The 25314-nt window shown below is 35.5% G+C and overlaps 2 protein-coding genes across 13 annotated transcripts in view; both read right to left on the reverse strand.

Annotated features, from left to right (window-relative positions):
- tpm3 (tropomyosin 3) overlaps positions 1 to 6268 on the reverse strand; it is a 42757-nt gene extending 36489 nt beyond the window's left edge. For 5 of the 6 annotated variants that reach the window (XR_015515771.1, XM_087294064.1, XM_087294062.1 and 2 more), the window contains exons 1-2: positions 5987 to 6243; positions 3218 to 3343 (exon numbers count right to left, since the gene is read on the reverse strand). Coding sequence is in view for 5 of the 6 variants with exons in the window: in XM_087294064.1 (XP_087150190.1) it covers positions 3218 to 3343; positions 5987 to 6100 (240 nt within the window). In the remaining variant the exon portion in view is untranslated. Of the gene's footprint in view, positions 1 to 3217; positions 3344 to 5986 lie in introns of all 6 variants that reach the window. The other variant, NM_205676.2, reaches the window with a different exon arrangement.
- An 8359-nt stretch (positions 6269 to 14627) lies between these two features.
- Positions 14628 to 25314, reverse strand: part of arhgef2a (Rho/Rac guanine nucleotide exchange factor 2a) — a 118101-nt gene continuing 107414 nt past the window's right edge. For all 7 annotated transcript variants that reach the window (NM_001423384.1, XM_087294036.1, XM_087294033.1 and 4 more), the window contains 7 exons: positions 23920 to 24018; positions 23762 to 23811; positions 23303 to 23344; positions 21156 to 21206; positions 20756 to 21067; positions 20358 to 20544; positions 14628 to 15969 (listed from right to left, as the gene is read on the reverse strand). In NM_001423384.1, the coding sequence (NP_001410313.1) occupies positions 15899 to 15969; positions 20358 to 20544; positions 20756 to 21067; positions 21156 to 21206; positions 23303 to 23344; positions 23762 to 23811; positions 23920 to 24018 (812 nt within the window). In that variant the 3' untranslated portion in view covers positions 14628 to 15898. The remainder of the gene's footprint in view (positions 15970 to 20357; positions 20545 to 20755; positions 21068 to 21155; positions 21207 to 23302; positions 23345 to 23761; positions 23812 to 23919; positions 24019 to 25314) is intronic.

Raw genomic sequence — 25314 nt, forward strand, 5'->3', positions numbered from 1 at the left:
CATTAATTCAATAATAAACAATTTGATTCAACATGATGACTCAGTTGGCATTTCTGCGTGGATGCTGGCAAAATATGCGTCTGACCAGTGAGCGTGAATGCTAACATGCTAAAATTCTAACATGACTAAGAAGTGTTTTATAAGGAAAAGCTCATTATATATGTTAGCATTTTAGCATGTTAGCATTCTTGCTAACTGGTCAGGCACATATGTCGTGGCATCTGTACTTGCTGGATGCATAATGGTTATGAGAGTCGCATATTTTGCTTTAAAATGAAAATGAACTAGTGTTAACGCAGCTTCAGGTTTTAGACCCCAGATTCAAAAGATGCTAGCCGGACACATTTTAGCTTTACTTTTCTACTCTGAAAGGAAGTTTAAAATTGTCGTCCATCTTTTTTTGCACAGTCTATCCTCACAAATAGTTTTTTTTTTCAGTGAATTAACAAAATAAAGGACAACTATTTTGTAGATTTCTGAACGAATGACTCAAATAAGTTGGTTCTGTTTTATAATTCAAACATATACAAAAACTAACTGTGGCTGCATCTGAAATCACATACTTCCATACTATATAGTATGTTAAAAACAGAATGCGATCCGAGTAGTATGTCCAAAGTCACCTACTACTTTTGGCAAGACTCTAAAGTGTGCATCTGATGGACGCTATGCTATCACATTATGCCATGCGAGCGAATTCATCAATGGGAGTGAAGTGACACAGTACATACTTTTATAACAGTCATGTAGTAAATTCAAATGTAGTACATACTCGAATAGTAGGCGATTTCAGACACAGCCTCAGATTTGAAAGTGTGTTTGCATTCAAAATATTCATTTATTCATTTTCTTATCGGCTCAGTCCCTTTATTAATCTGGGGTCGCCACAGCGGAATGAACCGCCAACTTATCCAGCTTGTTTTTACGCAGCGGATGCCCTTCCAGCCGCAACCCATCTCAGGGAAACATCCACACACACACACTCATACACTACGGACAATTTAGCCTACCCAATTCACCTGTACCGTATGTCTTTGGACTTTGGGAGAAACCGGAGCACCCGGAGGAAACCCACGCGAATGCAGGGAGAACATGCAAACTCCACACAGAAACGCCAACTGAGCCGAGGTTCGAACCAGCGACCTTCTTGCTGTGAGGCGACAGCACTACCTACTGCGCCACTGCATCGCCCATTCAAAATATTTAAATTAAAAAAATTTATTTAGTAGCGCCACAACATTGTGACTGAATCTACTGTACAAAGTATAAAACACACTACAAGCATATTTTAATTCCTAAATTATGGTTATTTTGATTCTGCCCTTTTTATGTAACTGATAACATGCAGTATAGTAGGATTCTAAATAACCGACTCTATTTTAGTGAATCAAACATAGACAACTGAACTTACACTGACTTATATGGTTACTGTCGGGCTGATTGCTTAACATATAGCACAACCAGTGTAGCACATAGCTATGGTTCTAGAATGAATGATTGTAATGTGTTGATAATTTGTATTAAATCAAACACAAATAACTGTGATCATTGAATTGCTTGTCACTGCGCAGGTAGCAAAGAATTCTGGCCCAGATTTGGCATAAAGCTGGGACAGCAGGTATTCATCAGGCACTGGCAGACAGCATGTGAGCCAAACATGGCCCAGGCTTGGCAGAGGTGGCACCGACTTAAAGGTGGCACACAAGACTTGGGCCAGATATCAAATTCATTAATGGCACAGATGTTAAAATCTATATGTGGACCAAGTAAGTCTGTCCTATCTTGTCCCACTTTTAAAATACAATTAAATTATTTATAAAGTAAAGAAAAAAATCTACCAATCAGGTTGTTTCGAGAAAAAGTACGCCCATAGTGCACCTAAACACATATTGCAAACAGACTTGGCCCAAATGTGGCCTTATTAAGGCACTGCTGGCGTGTTGCCGGCACTAGCATGCATAATGTCAGCTGAATGTGGGCCATGCATGACGGCAACCTACATTTGGGCCAGTTGTGGATGGGAGGTGAGTGGCCAGATCAGTGTAGGGATTGTTCACATTGTTTAGGTAACATTAGGCTGGGTTATGGCTCAGATTTTGGGATTCTGGTTAAAGTATAAACTTATAGGAGTAACCTGTTTTGGCCCAGTTCAGGGCTGGTTAAGGGTGATAAATTGGCTGAGATTCGGGCCAGTTATGGCCCATGTGTGGCCCTTGTCTTTAATCCAGTTATTGGCCACTTCAGGACCGTCATAGTTTGCAGTACTTGGGCTGAGCGAAAAGGTATTGTGTGGCCCGGAGCTGGCCAGAAAACATTTGCTAAGGGGGAAGCGAAATGCTTCATGGGTTTATCAAATTTATTGCAGTCATGACACACTAACATATCTGGCCCAGTTCAGGCCCAGTTATGGGTTATTACCTTGGTTGGACTTGGCCCAGATATAGTCCAATTTTGGCCCTTGTATATAAGCCAGACTTGGTCCAATCATGTACAGTAATTCACTGCGGCATGTGGGCCAAGCAAGAGCTGATTGCATGGGCCAGAAAAAAATGTGCTATATGCGGGTGGTTGTTTGTATGATATTGTTTCATTAAAGACTTATTATGTGTTAGGTCAGTAGCATTCTAAAACTTCATTAATAAAATATATATATGATTGAAAATATATGTTTATATGTGCAATAAAATATGTTTGTTACACTCAAGAAAACAAATTTTGCTACTTGTTCAAACTACTTATTTAAAATAAACTGAATCAACACAATTCTAGTGTTTTTTGGGGGAACAGCTTAATTGTTTATGTTCAATCTACTTAAATGTGTAATCAGTTGTGTTTGAATTGTGTGGAAGAGCATTTTTTGCATAGTAGTTATATATAGGCTATATTTATGGTAATAATCGGACTACATTTATGCTGCTTAAGATTGAAATGCATTGACGACAACATGAACATATTTAAAGGTTAGTTAGTTTGGCTTGCTGTCATCACATTCAAAAAAAGGAGGGGTAGCAGCAGTGTCAGCTGTGAAGGAGTGAATGGAGAGAATGAGAGGAATGAAGGGGTGGAGCCAACAAGAATCCCGGGATGAAGTTTGAAGAGTTGTATTTGTGTGTGTGTGTGTGTGTGTGTGTGTGTGTGTGTGTGTGTGTGTGTGTGTGTGTGTGTGTGTGTGTGTGTGTGTGTGTGATTTGTTGCTTTGAGATCGTCAATCACTCACATCCGCAGCCTTCTTCTCAGATATCTCCAGTTTCTCCTGGGCGTCCTTCAGGGCCTCTGAGTATTTATCCAACTCATCTTCAGTTCCCTTCAGCTTCTTCTGCATCTGAATCAGCTCATCCTCATGCTGGGAGAAGACAGAAGGGATATTTGACAGTGGTTGTGATTGAAAGAGTGGGGGAGTGAAGTATTATGGGTATAAAAACACCCACTAAAACACGTCTTCACCAATGCACTCACACACCCATCACCTCTAGCTCAAATTGACACAAAGTGACACTTTCCAGTGTATTTCTGCCCACCTTCTTTCCTTGTGATGAGTTAAGATGAGAAATGTCCAAATGTGAAAACTCTCAGAGGCACCTCAAACCTTTCACACATCCTCAGAATTACCCACAAGCCCCTTCTCCATCTCTTGCTAAGACTCTGTTTATCTGCCCTGCATTCTTCAAGTGGCAGATCACAGCCTTGCAACTGCTACTTAATGTTTGGATAAGTATCTAAGATTTCACACCGCTTTGCAGTTGGTGCTGTTTTTCCAGTGGGGGTCTTTAGGCAGTTGTGGCTATTAGCCAGGTGCATTGTTTTCGATTTATATAGTGTATAGAGTATATAAATGTAAAGATTATATCAAACATATCGATTTATAATGTCTCAGTTTGTGGATTTTGCTCAACTTTGCCTTATTTTAAGATCTGTTTCGCTCCAGAATTAAACTTTGGCTTTGTGATGTCTATCAAAACTATTTGTTTCAGTGGGCATATCCACACCTGACAATGTTTATTATATATTAAACAATATGGGTTTTTAATAAAATAATGTCAAATAATTAAAGGGAAAGTTGACCCAAAAATTAACATTTGCTCACTATTTACTTTCCCTCAAGTGGTTTCAAATCTTTATGAGTTTCTTTTATCTACAAAAGAAGATATTTTGAAGAATGTTAGAAACCAGTAAGCATCAGAATTCATTCACATTTTTACTACGAAAATTACATGACTTTTCCAGGACTTTGAAGTCAATTCCTTGACCTAATGTTTCATGTAATGTCTACATATACATGATAAATCATAAGAAACGTTTGAATAAAAAAATATATACATATATTTTTTGTTTCAATGAAAAATAGATTGCATGTTTGCATGGTTTTGGCCAAGAAAAGAGGTACAAAAACAACTAACCTCCATTCTAATATACAGATATTTGTCAAACTAATTTTAGACGTTAATAGTTTGTTAAACTAGTAATAGTAGGTAAAACTACTTCTATTATAAAGCCGCAATCACACTGCACTTTTTCGCTCCATAGACATAGGCCTGTGAATGCGGCAGACTAGAAACGCAAGCACATTTTGCATTTCACAGCATTCGAAAGTTCAAGCTCAGATGATTGCGTGAGACCAGTAGAAGATAATTTAGAATAAGAAGTTTAAAATATGGAGCAATCGCTCACTTTTATTAATGTCTAATCATGTTGTTTAACTGCTGTTTCGCTGCGCCGTACGACAGAATTTTGCAAGCACAAGCTCTAATGTGGGCGCAGCTTAAGTCACTTTGGACAAAAATGTCTGCTAAATGACTAAATGTAAATGTAATTTCCACGACTTTTCCTAAACCTTGCGGGTTTTTCTGTTTTTCCAAAACTTTACCAGGCCTGAAAAATGCCATGTCAAAATTCCATAACTTGTTTTAGATTTTCCATGACCGAATGAACCCTGAAGCATTGACAAAAATACCATGGAAATCAATGGTTACTGGTTTCCAACATTTTTAAAAATATTTTTTTATCAATGGAAAAAAGAAAGTTGTTATGTGATAAGTGAAAAGTGAGTAAAATATGCCAAATGTTTTGATTTGGGGTGAACTATCCCTTTAAATATTTGCAGTACCCCAATGAAAAAACATTTTTATACCTTTGTATTGCAATTTAAAAAAAACTTGATTTAAATCACTTTAACTACTGACCTTTTTATCTTCCCTTCACAAACTTGTTGAGTTTATTAACTTTATTGATTAATTATCAATTGTTAATTTTATTGATATTAATCTTAAAATTCATCCCATTAAAAATAACTTATTTCTTTCTTTCTTGCTTATTTTTTCCTTTTCCTTTCCATTTTCACATTTTCCCTATTTTAAGAAAATCCCCCAAAAAATCGCAAAAAAAATTATGTGACAAAAAGTCTTTGTAAAATTGTAATATGTAAAATATATGCAATTTGTAAAATTTAGCATATTTTGAAAGTGGAAATAAAAGGTTAGTTCAACCCAAAATAAAAATGTGTTCATCATTTACTTTTATTGTTTCATACCTTTATGAGTTTCTGTATTTTAAAAGATATTTTTTAAAAAGTTGGAATTAAAAACCTGTAACCATTCCATCGCCATAGTATCTGTTTTTAATATGGAAGTTTATCTTTACGGGTGTTTAACTTTCTTCAAAATATCTTCTTTTGCATTCAACAGAAGAAAGAAACTCATAAAGGTTTAGAACCACTTGAGGTTGAGTTTATTTTCATTTTTGAGTGAACCAACTATCCCTTTATTATAGGAATTACTAATATTATAATTTTACACACACACACACACACACACACACACACACACACACACACACACACGCACACACGCACGCACACACACACACACAAAAGAAAAAAAGCTAAACACACAAATATATATGTTGTGAATTACATATAACCAAATTGCATAACAATATATTCAAGAGTTTTAATTTTTAACAACCATTGACTTTTCCACCTCGGCCTCACCTGTTTGCTTCTCTCCTCTGCTGCTTTCCTGTCAGTCTCTGCCTGCTCAGCCTGGTCCAGAGCATTCTCCTTATCCAGCTTCAGCATCATCATCTTCTTCTTGACGGCCTCCATCTTGGCGTTGGTGAGAAGGGCTCACGGTCCGAGAAGCAGAAAGTGTCAGTGCAGTAGGTGAGTAGACTCGTGGTCTAGGAACAGGAGCTGGTCAAGAGGGGAATGTGCAGGGAGAGGGAGTAAAGTGGAGAGAGACCAGACCCAGTAAGGGATAGTAAGAGGTCATTTATATCTGGGGGCATCACCCCCCGCCTATTATCGAATATACCACACCCACTTTCCTATTATATCTCACCTAATACAGTCACAAGTCCTGTTTGGTGTGGTGACGTTGTGGCAAAGCTGCAATCCTGTATTGAAATTTGGGAGGGCCTATTTTTGGAAGGTGAAGTTGTAATGTTTTTGTAGTAAAATCAAGAATGTAATTCATTTTAACTGATATATGTATACTTATAAAAGTCAAATATGCATAATGTGTTTATTGCATTCAGATATGGATTACGTAAAGCACGCAGGGCCTAAATTATTAAATTTTCAGCTCAAAGGGTGAAATATAACAAAAAAAGGAGAATAGCTTGCATCACGATCACATTAGCAGTCTAGTTTTACATTTAAATCGTTAAAAGGTGTCATATTTTTTTTATAATTATTAGTTATTTACTTCTTACCTCACACTCTTTGACCGTCGAAAGAAAGCCGGAATTCGTTTGGTGTCCGTGAACAGTGTAGCCCCGCCCACTTCGAGTTGATTGACGTCTCAATTAATTTTAGATTTGATGACCGATTTGATGAACAGTTTTTGTCGTTACTTTTTTATCTCGTAATAAACCCCCAATTATGACTTAAATAGTCAATGTAAGTTCATAATTTCGACGTTTGTATTAAAATACTAACTAGTAAGTCAATTTTGAAATTTTAAATCACTTAAGTCACAATTTCGACTGTTTTATGTTCAATGTTTTCTTTGTATAAGGCAGAAATGGCTTCCACGAACTACAAACATTGCTGCATCAATATTTTTGAGGTATGGCGTATTTAGTTTGTCCACCTGAGTGTTTAATGTAGTATCAGGACTTTAATCAAGATTAAAATTTATTTCAACTGTAGCAACAGCATATAATATACTTAAGAGTTCACTTCTAACTGCTCTAAGTTTATATTCATTCACATCTCTTGATTGTATCCTTCTTTTCTATTACTAGACCATGACATGACAAAGGCTAAAAGAATGGACACCAATGGACAGAGCGGAGGTTTGGCTATAATAAGACAAAGCCAATGTATTTGTGACAGGCACAGGTGTGTTTGTGTGTGTGTGTGTGTGTGTGTGTGTGTGTGTGTGTGTTACATTTCTAGCATCCCCAGCTGCACGGCTCCCTTTATGGCTCGTCAGTCGCCACAATGATCACTTTACAGCCTTTTTTTCTAATGTGAGATACAGTTCTATCATTATCTTGCCTGACCGCGCTTAACAAGGCACTTTATGTGACCGTATTGCCTCCAGGGCTTCTGTATTTGCAGCGTTCACAAACACACTGCCATCTGGATGATTTATTCCTCAATATCTATTTTTATTAACAGAACAAATGGCTTATTGTACTTTTAAGAGTTTTTAGTACTAAAATGTAATCAGATAGTGGCCCAAAATCAACACCTTCATATTTAACGATTTTTCTACCACATCCAACAATACATTAAACAAAACTCATCTCTAATGTGAGCACATAATGGAGTCCTACATTTATATAAATAATATATTACAAATATTATATTAATTAATTCATTTTCTTTTTAGCTCAGTCCCTTTATTAATTTCTAGGGTCGCCAAAGTGGAAAGGGCCGCCAACTTATCCAGCATATGTTTTACGGAGCGGATGCCCTTATATTATAATATTATTGAAGTAATATTAGAAATAATGTCTGATACTTTATTTGCCTTTTTTTGAGGAATCAGTTGATAAATTCTTTATTTTTTAGGTTGCTCTGACTCAAAGCATCTGCAAATAGGATAAATGTTGATCTGAGAATTTATTCCATTCTATTTAATTCTATTTTATTCTTCTATTCTATAATATTTGTGTTTATTTATTTGTTTGTTTGTGCGTTTTTACTGTAGTTTCACTCTTTACTGTCTTTTTAAAGTCTTTTTCTTGTATGATTATGCATATTTTAGAATTAGCATCCTCTATAATATTTGTTTAAATTAAATGTAAATAATAAAAAAACACTTAAATAATAATAATAATAATAATAATAATAATAATAATAAGTAAATAAATAATAAGGAATAAGTAAATTTTGTTCAAAAGTGGTAAAACAAAAACAAACAACAACAACAAAAAATATATAAAACTGGCCACTGTCAATACATAGACTGAAATGTTTTTAAGCAGTAATTCATCCAATTAAAAATGTATCTTTCAGTTTAAAAGTATTTGTTTTATTTTTTATATATTTTTAAGTTCAAAACATAGTTAAATTTACATGTTTTTGATTAAGAGCTCAACTAAGAAATATTTGTTTTGACCAATGTAAAAGTTTAAGATTACTTACACAGGCCAGTGCATGCGTATTAAACAGAAACTCTTTCTTGCACCTAAAACATATTGTTTAAGGCAAATTATTTATTTTTTTATTGGCTCAAGTGATTAAATTTAGATGTGAACCATTACCCTAAATTTGTTTTTAATGTATGAATGAACATTGAGTGAAAAAAAGATTTTTGAAATTGTTGGATATCCTTAATGAAAACCTGCTTCAGAGGGCACTTGACCAGATCAGACTGGGGCGACGGTTCATTTTCCAGCTGAACAATGGCCGAAAGCACACTGCCAAAATTTCAATGGATTAGCTTCACAACAACTTGGTGAATGTCCTTGAGTGGCCCAGCCAGAGCCCAGACCTAAATCCTATTGAACATTTTTTGAGAGATCTAAAAATGGCTGTACACCGTCGCTTCCCATCCAACCTGATAGAGCTTGAGAGGTACTGCAAAGAGGAATGGGCAAAAATTCCCAAAGACAAGTGTGCCAATCTTGTGGCATCATATTCAAAAAGACTTGAGGCTGTAATTGCTGCCAAAGGTGCATCAACAAAGTATTGAGCAAAGGCTGTGAATACTGATGTACATGTGATTTTTCAGTTTTTTCATTTTTAATAAATTTGCAACAATTTCAAAAACTCCTTTTTTCACATTCTCATTATTTTGGGATTTTGGGTGATGAATTCAGTTTGCATGTTCTCCCTGCGTTCGTGTCGTTTTCCTCTGGGTGCTCTGGTTTCCCCCACAGTCTGTAGTGGATGAGAGTTAATGAGTGTGTATGGATGTTTCCCAGAGATGGTTTGCAACTGGAAGGGCATCCGCTGTGTAAAAAATATGCTGGATAAGTTGGCGGTTCATTCCGCTGTGGTGACCCCAGATTAACAAAGGGACTAAGCCGACAAGAAAATGAGTGAAGTAATGAATGAATTTAATCCATATTAATCCATATCAAATTCAAAGCTCTGATGTTTGCCTACAAAGTGACTTCTGGCCTTGCTCCTTCTTATCTGCTCTCACTTCTGCAGATCTTTGTGCCCTCCAGAAACTTGCATTCTGTGAATGAACGTCGCCTCGTGGTTCCATCCCAAAGAGGGAAGAAATCACTTTCGCGAACGCTCACGCTCAATCTGCCCAGTTGGTGGAATGAACTCCCTAACTGCATCAGAACAGCAGAGTCACTCGCTATTTTCAAGAAACGACTAAAAACTCAACTATTTAGTCTCCACTTCACTTCCTAATCTGCAATTGCCTCTCTGGATATCACACTAACTGTACCCAAAAAAAAAAATTACTAATACTACTAATACTTTCTTTCTTAGACTTTACAGACCTGAAACTTGCCTATAGCACTTATTCATTGTTGCTCTTATAGTTGTGTAAATTGCTTCCTTGTCCTCATTTGTAAGTCGCTTTGGATAAAAGCATCTGCTAAATGTAAATGTAAAGCTGTAACATAAAAAATGTGAAAAAAGTGAATGGCTATGAATACTTTCCGGATGCACTGTATGTCTTCTTGTTTAAAAGAGAATTTATATTGACTTTTTTAACAAGACAAATATGCTTTGTAACAGGTTATATAAAATTGTTCTCATGAAGATATAAAATATTGCTTAAGACAAATTATTTATTTTTCATTGGGTCAAGTAATAAAATTTAGATGTGAACCATTACCCTGATTTTTTTTTTAATTGGATGAATGAAAGCTTTTTTCCAGTGTAATACACTCTAATAAAATTAGAATGATCATAATACTTAGCAGCATTTCATTTTATATGAATGGGCAAATAAATCACTAGAATAAACTGAGTCACTCTGGATATTTATTTATTTACTAAACTTGCATTTAAAAACAAACCTTTATATCAAAAAACAAAATTTATCTAAACTTTTTGTGTATCAAGTTTATATTTTCATTTAACTCTGATTTTTCATTACTCATCATCAATATGTGCTTTAGAATCACCTTAAGATTTAGCTTTATCAAATGAAATGAGTGTAGTTCACTTAGAATTGACTTAAAAGTTAATTCTACTCATTTAAACAGAGTTTTGAACTTGTTGAAGGTAATGAGTTAATTAAATACCTCATTACTTTATCTTAAAGGCAGTAAGTTCACAGTTCTCATATAGATTCGTTTTTTAACTCAAATGGTTTGTTGCAATCGGTTTCCTCAAACGGTTTAAGTTGCCTTAACTTAATGGGTTTTACAGTGCTCACTTGGTTTGAGTTCTCTTCACTTATTGAGTTTTACTGTGCTTAAATTGCTTCGTTTACGCAAATGGATTAAGTTCACAATACTCACGAGGATTCGTTTTAAACTTAAATGGTTTGTTGCAATCGATTTCCTCAAACGGTTTGAGTTGCCTTAACTTTAAGGGTTTTACAGTGTGTATTATGTATAGAGTAATTAATGAAAACAATATAATATCAAACAGTATTGACATACTATTTATCTTTAAACTTGTATAAACTTTAATATAATCACAAATCTTCCTATCAATATAGAATGCAGTCGTGTATCAGTATGAAAACAATTAAATATGGAATACATAATGTCAGTATGAAAGCAAACTTTGACTAATAATGATTAGCAGTCATTGGTGTGTGTCTGAAACTGTGAGCTCCACTGAGAGTGCCTGCTGGTGTAAAGAGACAATGCTGGTGTCGGGTTCTAGTGACAGACTATTTTGAGTCTGGGGCCGCGGTGAGGTTAAAAATCATTGTTTAAGAACAAATGTAAACCTCGCAACCCCCCAAAGCATAGATCAGCTTGTCATTCAATGCAACTCAGCAAAGAAAAAACAATATTTTGTATTATGCACATACACCAATGTTTAGGATACAAATAGAGTTTGAAATATATTGCATAATTATTCATGTGAAAAAGAAAATAGCTATTGCAGTGCAATTCAGAGATAGACAATTTATCATATTACACTCTTGTCGATATCTTCCAACACACTCTTTTAGTTTTGGACATAGGACATGAGTGATATGAGGTAGCACATGTGTGTCTATGTCTGTGTGTGTGTGTGTGTGTGTGTGTGTGTGTGTGTGTGTGTGTGTGTGTGTGTGTGTGTGTGTGTGTGTGTGTGTGTGTGTGTGTGTGTGTGTGTGTGTGTGTGTTTGAATGCCAGCTGTGCTGCTTGTGCCATCAGGATATTAATACTCGTCTCTTGGCTGACATTGTTTTATGGATTATCTGCTAGACAGGGACCAAGATCTGGATGCAGATGGATCTTGATATGTAAACGCACTTATGCATTGAACTTTCATTATTATTACTGATATTATTTGTTTGAAAGGGTTTAGACCGATTTATTTTTCTATATTTAAATCCCAGTAGTGTATGGAGACTATTATTAGAGACTCCAAACTGTAATGTGGAAATTAGTTTTCTGATCATAAAAGACAATCGCAACAGAAATCTTTGACTCAATCATTAGCTCACACAGTTTCAGCCATGATAGATAAAATAATAATAGAATCAAATCAAATTAATAAAACATCAAAATTGAAATAAATACTAAATTTGATGTTTGTTCAAGTTGCTTATTTAAAATCAGCTGAAGCAACACAATTATTGAGTTTTATGTGCGACAAAATTGTCGAGCGTCGCGTACACTGTTAATCCACACGTGAGTCCAGATGAGCTCTCACAGAGAGAAAATGAAAACAAAACTTAACTGCAGCAAACTATAAAAGCAACACTTCACGCTTGTTTTGCCAATACAACGTGGTGTCTCTGTTGTCTAAACACTGTAACAATAATGAATATTAAAAAAGTTGCACAATAGAGCGCGCTGATTGGTTAGAACCTAGCCTTACTCATGCATTAATGCAGCACACTCTGAGACGTAATAAGGCACACTCTGGCACAGACGTCCAGTCTGCATGCTGGAATACACGCTATTATCTCATGATCGTGACGCAGCTTCAAAAATTAGTTTCAAACCGGAAGTACGAATTTGCTTGAAAAAACAAACCAATTTACAATTTTTAGTGAAATATAGGTGTCCTAATAGTGTTTTTAGCAGTGTGGGACACATATACGACTGTCAACAGCTCAAAAAATGTGTTTTGGAGTTTCGTGACCCTTTAATGTTCAATCCACCTAAATTTGTAAACATTTAAGTAAACTTAATTCCTTTATGTTGTCCCAAAACAAATCGGTGGACTCTTAACATTTCTGGGTTTCTCACTAGTGAAAGGTGTCATAATTGAGTGAACTCAGAGTGCAGTGGATGGGAGAGTACAACAAATCCTTTTTTACAATATTATTCGCTTAAATAATAAAAGACAAACTCCACGATGGTGTTATCAAGACTTTCAGAAAAAGAAAAAAAAAATTGTGTAAGATTGATGAGGACAGCCAGAGGAGAGAATAAAGCTAAATTTGCTCTAAGCCCCGTAGACGCTGCATTAGAAACATGCAGTAATTCGATTTTGGTATTTTGATGCAAAGATAATATAATATATACATAAATGCATATGATTGTTCATACTATTTTTTTACATTAGTTTTTTAGAAATCATTCTATATGCTGATTGTTATTCATTCATTTTCTTTTCGGCTTAGTTCTTTTATTAATTCAGGGTCGCCACAGCGGAATGAACCGCCAACTTATCCAGCCTATTTTTACAGAGCAGATGCCCTATCAGCTGCAACCCATCACTGGGAAACGCTGATTGTTATTGATATTGTTATTATGAATGCTTAAAACAGTGCTGTATTGGGTAATGTAACAATATTTGATAGCCTGCACAGCAAATTCATTAGTGTTAAAATTCAAGTGTTGCAGTAATTCAGAGTAAAGTGTTGAAATTCTAGAGTTGGATAAAGATAAAACAACCCTCTCAGTGTTAGAAGCTGATTTGCCTCGTCATAGTTACATGTATCTAACGCTAATACAGTGTTAACTACTACATTTGGGAATTTATGCAGCATATCCCTGGAGGATTTTTCCAGACGCCATTTTCTTTTGCCACGAGGAGCAATGAGGAGCAACTGGTGAGTTAAAGTACTTAATGTTTGTATATAAACATTTGACATCCAAATCGTTATATATACATGAGTTTTAAATATCTTGCAGAAAAGCATTTTTTTTCATCTTTATTTTTTTCTGTAGCTACTAGCTATGTAACATTAAAAATAAAGAAAATAAAGCTGTCTTAAAACTGCTCCTTTTGCTTAAAATATGAGAAAATACAGTGTGTGACTGTTTTGAATTGTTTTCCTTAAACATTAACTGAATAGTTAATAAAGTGTTGTCGATATTAAACAATAAAATTTTTTGACAATGTTAATAATTTGACCTAAGAGTGTTAACACATAACACTGATCCTTTGTGGTGTTAATATTTTACACTATAATAGTTTTCTAATTAGAGTGTTGATGTTAACTCTTTCAAAAGTGTTATTTTTACACTTTTATTGTGGTTCCCATATAAACTCTGAGGGAGTGATAATTTGAACTCTAAGGTAGTGGTCGCACTTTACAATAAGGTTCATTAGTTAATGTTAATTAATGCATTTACTAACATGAACAAACAATGAACAATACATTTACTACTGTATTTATTCATGTTAGTAAACGTTAGTTAATGAAAATACAGTAGTTCATTGTTAGTTCATGTTAACTCATGGTGCATTAACTAATGTTTACAAGCATGGACTTGGATGTTAATAATGCATTAGTAAATGTTTAATTATGATTAATAAATGCTGTACATGTGTTGTACATGATTAGTTCATGTTAGTAAATGCATTAACTAATGAACCTTATTGTAAAGTGTTACCAAGGTAGTTAATGCTACTATCTATAATTTGCAATGTGATAGCTAGAACTTTAGCTTTTTGATAAATATGTTGAAGAAATATTAAACAAATCCGCTTTCACTTCAACTACTGCATGTTAAAAAGTTGTAAAATCGCTTAAGATTTTGAACAATGGAGATTTGATTATTTTCGAAAACTGTACGACACCAAAAATAGGAATACAAATGAATTTCAAGTACAAAATAAAATGAAAGAAAACAATGAGGATGATGTTGTATATCAGCAGATTTAATTATTCGACAGTATTCTATATCCACGGCAATATATCTGAAACATCGCATGAACATTTCACCAGTGTTTCAGTCCTTTTCCATATAAACATTTCTTGCGACTTCGGTAAATCCTGCGTTACCTTGTAGTTACTTCAAAATGTGTAGAATCTTATCCTACAAATGATTCCTATAAGACGTTGCTTCCTGAAATGTTGAACTGACTAAAATGAAAGCATAATATATATATATATAAATCTCAGCGATATTCAGCCAAGCAGAGTTTGGCACAAAGTCAAGTAAAACATTCCTAAAGAAAGTCAAAAACAAGCAAAAGTGTAGTAAGACACGTCCAATGTCGTTTGGCGTTACTGGCAGATTTTGGTGACGTGATTTATTTTAGTCAATAAATCTTTTATTTACAAAATAATAATAATAGTTCCACCTTAACACACACTGTGGGCTGAGGAACCATTCAGAATATTATTATAATACTCAATATCATAATAACCTTCCTGGGTTTATGCAGTTATTTGCTCTGGATGTAAATATATTTCTATATATTGCTATGAAGTGCAATATAAATCTTTCCATCCTTCAAAAATAGTCATATAGTAGTTAAAGAGCCAGTAGTTTTGGTCCCAGTATATTATGCTGATATATTCTGTAATTTTGGCTTCTTTCTAACTCCTTTAACATGCCTGAATGTCAAAATAAAGGAAAATAAATAAATTAAAAATGACCTCTCACAAACATTTCACTTTTAAAAAACACAATAACAACAATGAAAAAAGCTCTATTAAGGTTTGCGTGCTCCAGCATGTGTCAAATCGGTACACTAAACGCTAATGAGTATCTAACACACAGTACAAATAAAATCGGAATAATTTCTGCAGGTACCTTTGAGCTGGATCGCGTATTTTTTGGTTGATTTAGGTCATTTTAAGACAACCGCTTCATGCTGCTATCAAGTCCCATTATTCGCATGACTCCATCTCCATGCTTTGGCACATCCATATCAATCCATATTGGAAGATGACTGGATTCCAAGGAGGCGAAGGTCTCAAACGGCCACACAGAAGCTCTAAGCAGAATGACTGGAGATGACTAAATACGTTATAATGAAATGAATATTCATAAACTAATAAGACTCTTCCCTGTTTGGGAGGAAGACCTGCTCGTGAGTCTATATAGTCTGTTCCAGGCCAGTCTTGGGTTGATAAAAACAAACAAATAAACAAACAAACAAGATTAAATAAAATGAAAATATTAGCAGTGTGAGGCGTCACGCTCCCGGGGGTCTGTAGCTGTTTCACTCTCTTCGGGAATGTCCTGCAGATCTGTCGAAAACAAGAAAGTTTAATTCTTTACTAGGTCATTTATATTTACAGTGTAAAAATATCGGTTTAATAGTTTCTGTATTTTGTGGTTCACAAGGGTTCTCTGTTTATTTACGGCTGTGAATTGCATTATGGGATGATCTCTGCTCTGTTGGCTTTTGATGTTGAAAATTCAACTATAATAGAACAAAATGACTTTTATTGACATACGTACTTTGAAATAGTATATTGTATAAAATATAATATAGAGAGAAGTAAGTCTGTGAAATGACAGAAAATGTAGCGTAATATACAACACAAACCCAGACAATATACCAGTTTAAAGAGGTGGTCCACTATAATGTAATATTTTAAACTTTAGTTGATGTGTAATGTAGCTGTGTGAACATAAATAACATCTCTGAATGTAAGGGTGCTTTCACACCTACACTTTTGTTTCGGAACGTATATCGAACTGCCCAGTTAGCGCGGTTCGATTGGCATATGTGAACAGGGCAATCGCGCTCTGTTCCGCGCCAAAGTAATCGCTCCGAGATCGCTTGAGTGAGGTGGTCTCGGCTCGATTGAAACAAACCCTGGAGCGGTTCGATTGCAGTGAGAAAGCGATCCGATCCGAGCGCGGTTATATCACAGTGTTTTATGGATATGTAATAGGCATACGGCGATATGAAGAGAGAATTATAAGTAGGGCGGGAAGTTTCGCGAGTCTCCGGATGCCCGCAAACGAGTGATGATCTCCCGGTAATCTCGCGTCTCCCTCCCGGTCAGCAAATAGGCTACGTCGCGCACCCTTCTCACCCCTCCCCACCGCATCTCTCCTCAGACACGTCGCGCGCGCGCACCCTGTCAATCACCACCAAACCACCACCTCTCCTGACAGCTGAGCGGGACGCTGCAAAATAAACCCTGACACTCTGACCAATGTGAGGAGAGTTTACTCGCACGTGACTTGTTTTAGCTCTTTTGGTCCGATTAGAAACTTTGCAATGTGAAAGCGAACCGCTCCAAGAGCAAAGAGCAACAATGTAACAATTGTAATCTCTGTTTCAGAACAACTGAATCGATTCACAGGTGTGAAAGCACCCTAAGACGCTCAAAGTTCAATGTAAAGGGAAACATTGGCTTTTACAGAGTTAGCTTAGCAAAGCCTACAGCTAATGATGTTTGGGGACTACAAAAAAATACATCCGGGCTAGTGAGATCACAAACACTTCAGGTGTTGTAATGTTACAGCAGAGAAAGCTAAAATGGTGTCCAAATGCTACTACTTCCACAGTTTCTAGTGTTACGGTATGTTGTAGCAAGGACATAAACAAGGATGTAAACAAAAGGAAATGCTGTTTGGCACTGCTAACATTCATTCATCCATTTTCTTGTCGGCTTAGTCCCTTTATTAATCTGGGGTCGCCACAGCGGAATGAACCGCCAACTTATCCAGCAAGTTTTTACGCAGCGGATGCCCTTCTAGCCGCAACCCATCTCTGGGAAAGGCACTGCTAACAATTTAGCTATAAATTCATATTTATCAGTTAAACCGCTGTAAACACCCACAATCTTCAGCAGCGCTGCAGTGTCTCTCTATGCAGCTGCTTTCCATGCATCTCATATAATGAGCAAAAGATAAGTGAATATTTCATAATACTTACGCATGCTTTTTCTAAATACATGTTAAAGACACTTGTCAGATTTTATTTAGAGAGCAGGCGTGAGGTTCAGCTGTGTCCTCTTTCATTTTCTGTCTGATTCAGGCACAAACTAATATGGCTAACAGCTATTCTGACGTGATCCTTTTCCTAGTGACGTGGAGCCGATTAGCAAATCACAGCACTTTATGTTAGCTGACCAGGGCTGGCTTTTCAGAGGAACTAGGAAATCTGACATGAAAATATGCCGTTTTCATGTTAGCTGAGTAGCTGTATGTAATCAGTGTAAGATACATGAAAAAATAACATGATTTCTACAAAGGAAGCATGAGCACACACTGCTTTGCATCTTATAAACACAACCAAGCCTTAAAAATACACCCTGGACCACCCCTTTAAACTATTAATAATGTTAATAAAAGTCACTTTTTCAAACTTTTCAAGGTTAAAAACTGTTGGAAGATAGATCAAGGTGTCATAATGCAATTCAAAAGCAAAATAAATAATCACAGAAATGAAGAAAAAAAAAATCACAAAATGTGGAAAAATGCTAAATTTATTGATATATATATATATATATATATATATATATATATATATATATATATATATATATATATATATATATATATTTGTTATATAATTATAAAAAATATATAATTTTTTACATTTTTAAAAATGTATTTAATCCAAAATGCAATAATGAAAATTTACTATTTAAATCTGAATATATTATTTTAAAGCGTACCTTTATAAAATATTAATCGGATTTTCAAATGTTTGGATTTTTATTTGACTATTAATTGCTTATTAGTTGGGTAGTTTATTTGAAGTTGAAGTACTAAATTAAATTTAAAATATATATATATTTAATATTTTTTCCCTGAAAAACATATACTCCCCATGACTGTATTTATTTAATGCAAAAAACTATTACAAATTAAAAGCATGGTAATTTTAAATTTTAAATTATATATATATATATATATATATATATATATATATATATATATATATATATAAAATGTAATTTAATCCTGTATTGACAAAGCTGAGATTTCAGCATGATTGTTAGTCTTCAGTGTCACATGATCCTTTAGAAATCATTTTAGAAAGCTGATTTTCTGTTATTATTATTATTATTATTATTATTATTATGAATGCTAACAAATAGCGCTGCTAAATTAGCTTGTCCTTGTAACACAATAATTTTGATTTGAATACAGATTGATGAGCAGAACTTCACTTTTAAATAACCTTATTGAAATCAATTGAACACATACAGTGTTATTTTAACCACTGCATGTGTGGAAATTGATACACAAATTGATAATGATTCTTGAATTTAATAATAATAATATAGATAGATAGACAGACAGACAGACAGACAGACAGACAGACAGACAGACAGACAGACAGACAGACAGACAGACAGACAGACAGACAGACAGACAGACAGACAGACAGACAGACAGACAGACAGACAGACAGACAGACAGATAGATAGATAGATAGATAGATAGATAGATAGATAGATAGATAGATAGATAGATAGATAGATAGATAGATAGATAGATAATAAATAAAAATAATTAGCAAATAAACTGAACCAGTCTGACATCTGCTATTAACTGTAACCTTGAATATTACATTAATGTGAAAGTATTGATCTCCCTATATAGTTTAAATCTTTATCTGATTTTATTTATGTATTTGTAATATAATATTTATATAACACTTGTAACTAATCAATCGCCTCTATTGTACCTGTATCAAAACAAATGTACACACCAAACTCATTCTTGCCAAACTTGTGTAGCCCATATTTTGTTGAATTAATGTGTTCACTAACTTTGAAAAGACTGTACACACAAATCTAAACACTTTGACATGCAGTATGATGTTATACTATTTTGAACACACCCAAAGACGGCAATTAAATCATCTAAAGGGTTGTAAAAGTCACGTCTTCTGTGTGTATAAATGTATGTACACAAGGCACACTTATTTACATTAACTCCAAGGAGATTCTCCTGTCTGACAGCATTTAGTGTGTGTCTGTACAGTAAGTTTGTGTAGCTTCGTGTGTGGGTGTGTGTGGAAGGTGTAATGTGCTAAATTCATCGTGTATCCGTGCTCTGCGCATTGGTTGCATAATCGCATGTGTGTAGGCTGATATTAGTGTTACACCGGGCCAAAGTTTACAGTGTTCTCGGTGAAGACTCTCTCATGCATATGGAGTTGCTTGATAAATATATCTATTTTTATAAATCATTCCAGAGATTTTTTGTTGTTGTGATAAATGTATTTACTGACTTATTTTGAGTAGCCATTTAAAATAATGGTATATTATTTACTTAATACACTCACCGGCCAGTTTATTAGGTATACCTTATTAGTAAGTTGGACCAAAATCTCTGAGGAATATTTCCAGTACCTTGTTGAATCAATGCCACAAAGGATTAAGGCAGTTCTGAAGGTCCAACCCTATTACCTAATAAAGTGGCCGGTGAGCAAATGTTACACTGAATGATGATGGAACATTGCTTACTAAAACACTACTAAAACACTACTAAACATTACTTACTCAAATAAAAATGTTGATTTTATTTTAATTATTTTAGGTGGATCCCTATTTTAAAATACGCTTTCTATGTAGAAAAACAACTTTTGTAAACTGAATTATTTGATGCGGACACAAAAAAATAGTCCGTCTCATATATTTCTGTCTCTTAAAATACCGACCTCTGGGACTTTCTGAACGGGGAGAAACCCTTGAATCCACTTCGTCGTCGTCATCATCATCCGAAATCACATCCACTTCCACATCGCTGCACTCCTGCAGGCCGTCCGATTGGTCCATGGATTCCTGGCTGGCCAGTGGCGTGTCAGTGTTGGGGTCAGTATCGCTCTCTCTTCGATTTGACGGAGCCTTGAAGAGAGTAAATGAATTTAGAAGTGAATTAAAATAGGAAGCTTCTGCCCTGTAAAGACCACATGGCATCTATAAAGGACATTGATTAGATGCTGATTGAAAAAAGTCACCCTTCTGTACACTCTCCGGGAAAAATGTAGATTTGCATGCATCAAAGGATGATATAACAAAAATACACAATGAGAACAAAGGTCTAAAACCAACTGACCTGTGAGCCTGCAGTACCACCTCGATCCCCTAGAGCGGCGCTATTAGTCTTCATATCCCTGAGCTGTTTCTCCAGATGAGCTCTGACTCTCTCGCTGTCCCTGAGTTTGCCGTCGGCTCCTCTGAGGCGCACCAGCTCCTCCTGCAGGAGGCTGTGCTGCCGCTGAAGCAGGGCCAGTTCACCCACTGAGCCCATGTCACTGGCTCCGTCCCGGGAAAGAGAGCGTACAGTGCGAGCTCCTGAGGGGGTCTGGGAGACGGGGCTCTCTCGTAGACAGAGCTCTAAGATGGTGTCCTGTCGTATCACCACACCCTAGAAAAGTGGGTTTTGTTTTAGCCTTTTTATTGATATTCACAGTTGATTTTGCGGCGTGTTTTGATTTGACGTGTTATTTTCATACCTGAAGAGCGTGTAACTGAGCACTGAGATTCACCAGCCTCTGTGACACCTCCTGAAACACAAGACATTCAGACGCATCACATATCAGTGCATACATAATCTCACTGGCCAGAGTTCAACTGTTTGTTCAGGTGAATTCAGCCAATCACATAACTGCAACTTAGGATATGTGTGTAATGATGATGAAACATTTGGTATGATGATGAACCAAGTGTCGGTATACATTATTTGGAAATGCACAATAATATTAAACAGTGCCTGAAAAAGTCCCCAGCTAGGTAACAGTGCTGCGTAATTTCATTGTGCTTGCTGCAGCCAAAGTAAGGCAGCAAAGTTTCTTTATTATCGTGATAATTGATTATTCAATAACGGGTAAACTCGACTGTTTAATATTGTGGTAAGAAAATGAAAAGTTGCTATGTTTTTGCATATTATGGCTAGGAACTATCCCCCTGGCTTAATAATCAAGGATCTTTGTTACTACTATCGTTTTTGCAGGTGCAATGATATTACGCAGCACCTAAAATAGTCCTCAGCTCCACATTCTACACTTGCACCAACACTTTAAGCTACATTAGAAGTACACAATGTGACTACAGAAGAATCAAACTTTTAATAGGACAATTATTGAAACTCTCTGGCTATTTTTAAGCTAAATGCTAATGGTCTAATCCAATTCAATCTATGCTAGGCTAAGCTAAAAGTGCTTCCGCCAGACAGGATTTAAAAATAGGAAAACTCAACAGTTTAACTAGAGGAGTTGCAAAATGAGCCTATTTTTTTAAGTTGAGTGTACCTTTAAACAGTTGAGTTTTACCATTTATTCTGGGTCTGGTGGGAGCATGTTTAGCTTAGCTTAAATCACCACACCGCTGTTTCCTAGTTACCGAGCAGGGGACTATTTTCAGTCACTGTGTAAAATCATTGGTACTGCAAAGTTGATTACTAGAATGAGAGTATGGTTTCCTGCCATATTGGCTTTAAAAAGAGCAAATCTTCATTTTCCATCTGTTTTAGTACACAATGTGCCTACAGAAAAGCATTAAATAGTAAAATTATTGAAAATTAATTTTTGAATTTTTTGAGCGAGATGCTAATGGTCTAATCTGATACAATGATTTATGCTAAGCTAAGCTAAAAGTGCTCCCGCCAGACATGATTTAAAATTAGTAAAACTCAACTGTTTGACTAAACCACATAGCAAAATATCTCTGGCCCATCTTTATCCCACACAATCAGGTTTTGCTTGGCCCACGTGCCGCATGTATTATGGTACATGAGTGCACAAAGTCTAGCTTCCAGACAAGGGCCAAACATGGACCATATCTGCGCCAAGTCTTAGCCAAGTTAATAACACAGCCTGAACTGGGCCAGATATGTCACGACTACAATGAAATTGATAAACCCATGAATCTTTAGGCGTGCTATGGGCGTGCTTTTTCTCAAAGCAACCTGATTGGTAGAAATAATAAAAATTGTTTTAAATATGGGTCAAGATAGGCCAAACTTATCTAGGCCAAATACTACATTTCACATCTGGTCTAAATATTGTGTGCCGCCCTTAAGACGGTGCCACCTCTGCCATGTTTGGCCCACATGCTGTATGCCAGAGCCAGATTAATGTCAGATTTATGCCAAATCTGGGCCAGAATTCTTTGCTACCTGGGTAGGGGAGTTGCTAAATAAGCCTTTTTTTAAGACAAGTGTTCATTTAAACGGCTGAGTTTACCATTTATTATCCATTCAGCTGATCACCAGGTCTGACGGGACCATATTTATCTTAGCTTAGCATAAATTATTGAATCGGATTAGACCATTAGCATATTTCCATTTTAGATCTCTTTTAGTACACAGTTTACCTACAGAAAAGTTAAACATTTAATAGTAAAAACTTTTTGGGTGAGATGCTAATGGTCTAATCGGATTCAGTGATTTATGCTAAGCTAAGCTAAAAGTGTTTCTGTTTGTCCTGGAGATCGACTGAATGGATTCAAAAATAGTAAAACTCTCTAGGGGATAAACAGTTGAGCCAATTTCCAAAAAGGTTTAAAGAGAGATCCTTTAAATGACACTTGTGCAAGCTGTAAAATAGTGTGTTATTGTTATCAGCCCAGATATTTAATCAGCAAATTCCTGCTTTGTCAGTACCTCACTTGGCGTCTTGTCCTCCATTTGATTCCCATTCCCGTCCTGTAGATAAACAATTTTTTGGAGATTATTCACATATTTCTAATTCTGAACCAGCAAAAATAATTCAAATAGCTTTCTCTTGTCAGCGCACACTGAAAGGCACTCTCTAGCAATGTGTTGATGGAAAAGCAAAAGAAGTGCAGCGTTGAAACACCAGTGGCTAGTCGTGATGGAGAGTTTTTAGTAGATTCAGGTTGCTATGGAAACCTGTGAGTTTCAGATGGGCTCGGAAAATGACTAATGTTTTTTTTTCAGGATTACATAAACTCAGTAACAGCATCAAACCATCTTACTATGTGCATAATTATTACATTTTTTGAAGTGTATTTGAAGGGGGTGGATATGGATGTCAGAGAAGCGCGATAACTAGCATTGATCAAAATAGTTAGCATGTATTTTCTGGATGGTTTTGTGTACCTGAGCAGCTTGGTTCTCCTGAGATCCGTTAACTAATACTTCTTGTCCATCTGGAAGATTGAGAAAAGCACAATGGTTAGATAAATACGTATGTTTAGCCAATCAGACACACTAAAGGCACACTGATTTGCATAGTGTTTTGTGATTTTGATACAGACTGATTACTAGCGATCCGGGGGGATTGTGATGGCCGTTGGAATTGCAGGGCAGAGGAACCTCTAAACCGGATCCTAATAACAGCTCTGTCAATCTGTCCACTGCAGACACACACAGAGAGAAAAGTACATCATGACATTTTACAAGACCGCATTAAGGATCTGAACACCAGCTGAGAAGATTCAGCCAAATATGATCTTGAACTTTCTAAAATACAAAAAAAAAAAAGAAAGATGCAGAGGTGCATTTGCAGCAAGTAGTTTTTAAATAGAATATTGTAAATTTGTAATCTCTAAAAATAAAACAAAGCTAAATAACTGGCAATTTTTGCCAGTTTTTAATATTTGAGTATATATTTTTAAGATTTTAAGAATTGTTATTTTATTTATTCAGATGCTTATTTGCATTTCTGAATTTTTAAAGGATTTTTTAATAAACTAACCTATTTTTTATGATCTAGTATTTTATAAAACATTCATTCATTCATTCATTCTCCAAATGTATAACTCTATGTGCACTTAATAGCCTATAAAAATACAAAATATATCCAAAAATACTGTCTTAAATACATTTCATAGTACTTCTGTTTTCCACTAATGTAATATAATGTCACTTACTCAGATGCTGCACAAATTTATCAATTGTTAAGATGTTGAAATGACATAGCTTTTTTTCTAAATCTAAAATCCTTTTTGTAACAAAAACTGTAATATTTCAAAACCAATTAAAGATAATGTAATACTTTTACATAAACTTAAAAAACAGTTATACAAGAGAATAAATAAATCTTAAGTTTTTGTTTTAATATTTTTTCTTAAATCTTACATTTTAGCATTTTGGATTGTAGGGGTGTCAAAATAATTGTTTCTTCGGTGCACCGCAATGCAGACGCAGACAATTCGGTATCAGTTCAGTAATAACCAAAACCGGTTATTATCTAGTGACGTCATTTATCTCATATGCGCTATGCCAACATAACTTACTATGGCGAGGGAGGTGAGCGCAAGTATTTAAAACGCTCCAACTATTTAAAAAAACACAGAAACTGTGCACAATTTCAGTGCGTGTGTTTGCTGGACAGTCTTTCACTGACACTTACAGCAGAAGCCCCAATTTCACTGCGATTAAGAGAATGAAAGTAAACTCCAATTTTCTCTCTCTCCTATAGAGGCCCATTTGACCTGCTGCCGTGACTTTTTTTACTCTCCTCTTTGCTGTTACAGCTAAACTACTGAATGCAAACACGAGCACGTTTCTGCAGAGTTTTCTCCAGCGCATCTAACATAAATCAGCTGTGATCGCCTGCGGTTTGTCAGTGTCACTCATCTGTGAAAAGCGCAGCTCTTTCTGTTGAGTAATGTGACCAAGAATTGCTGCTGGGAAAAAAAATATAAAAC

Source organism: Danio rerio, chromosome 19 (assembly GCF_052040795.2).
Source record: "Danio rerio strain M-AB ecotype USA chromosome 19, GRCz13ab, whole genome shotgun sequence".
NCBI classification, from domain to species: Eukaryota; Metazoa; Chordata; class Actinopteri; order Cypriniformes; family Danionidae; genus Danio; species Danio rerio.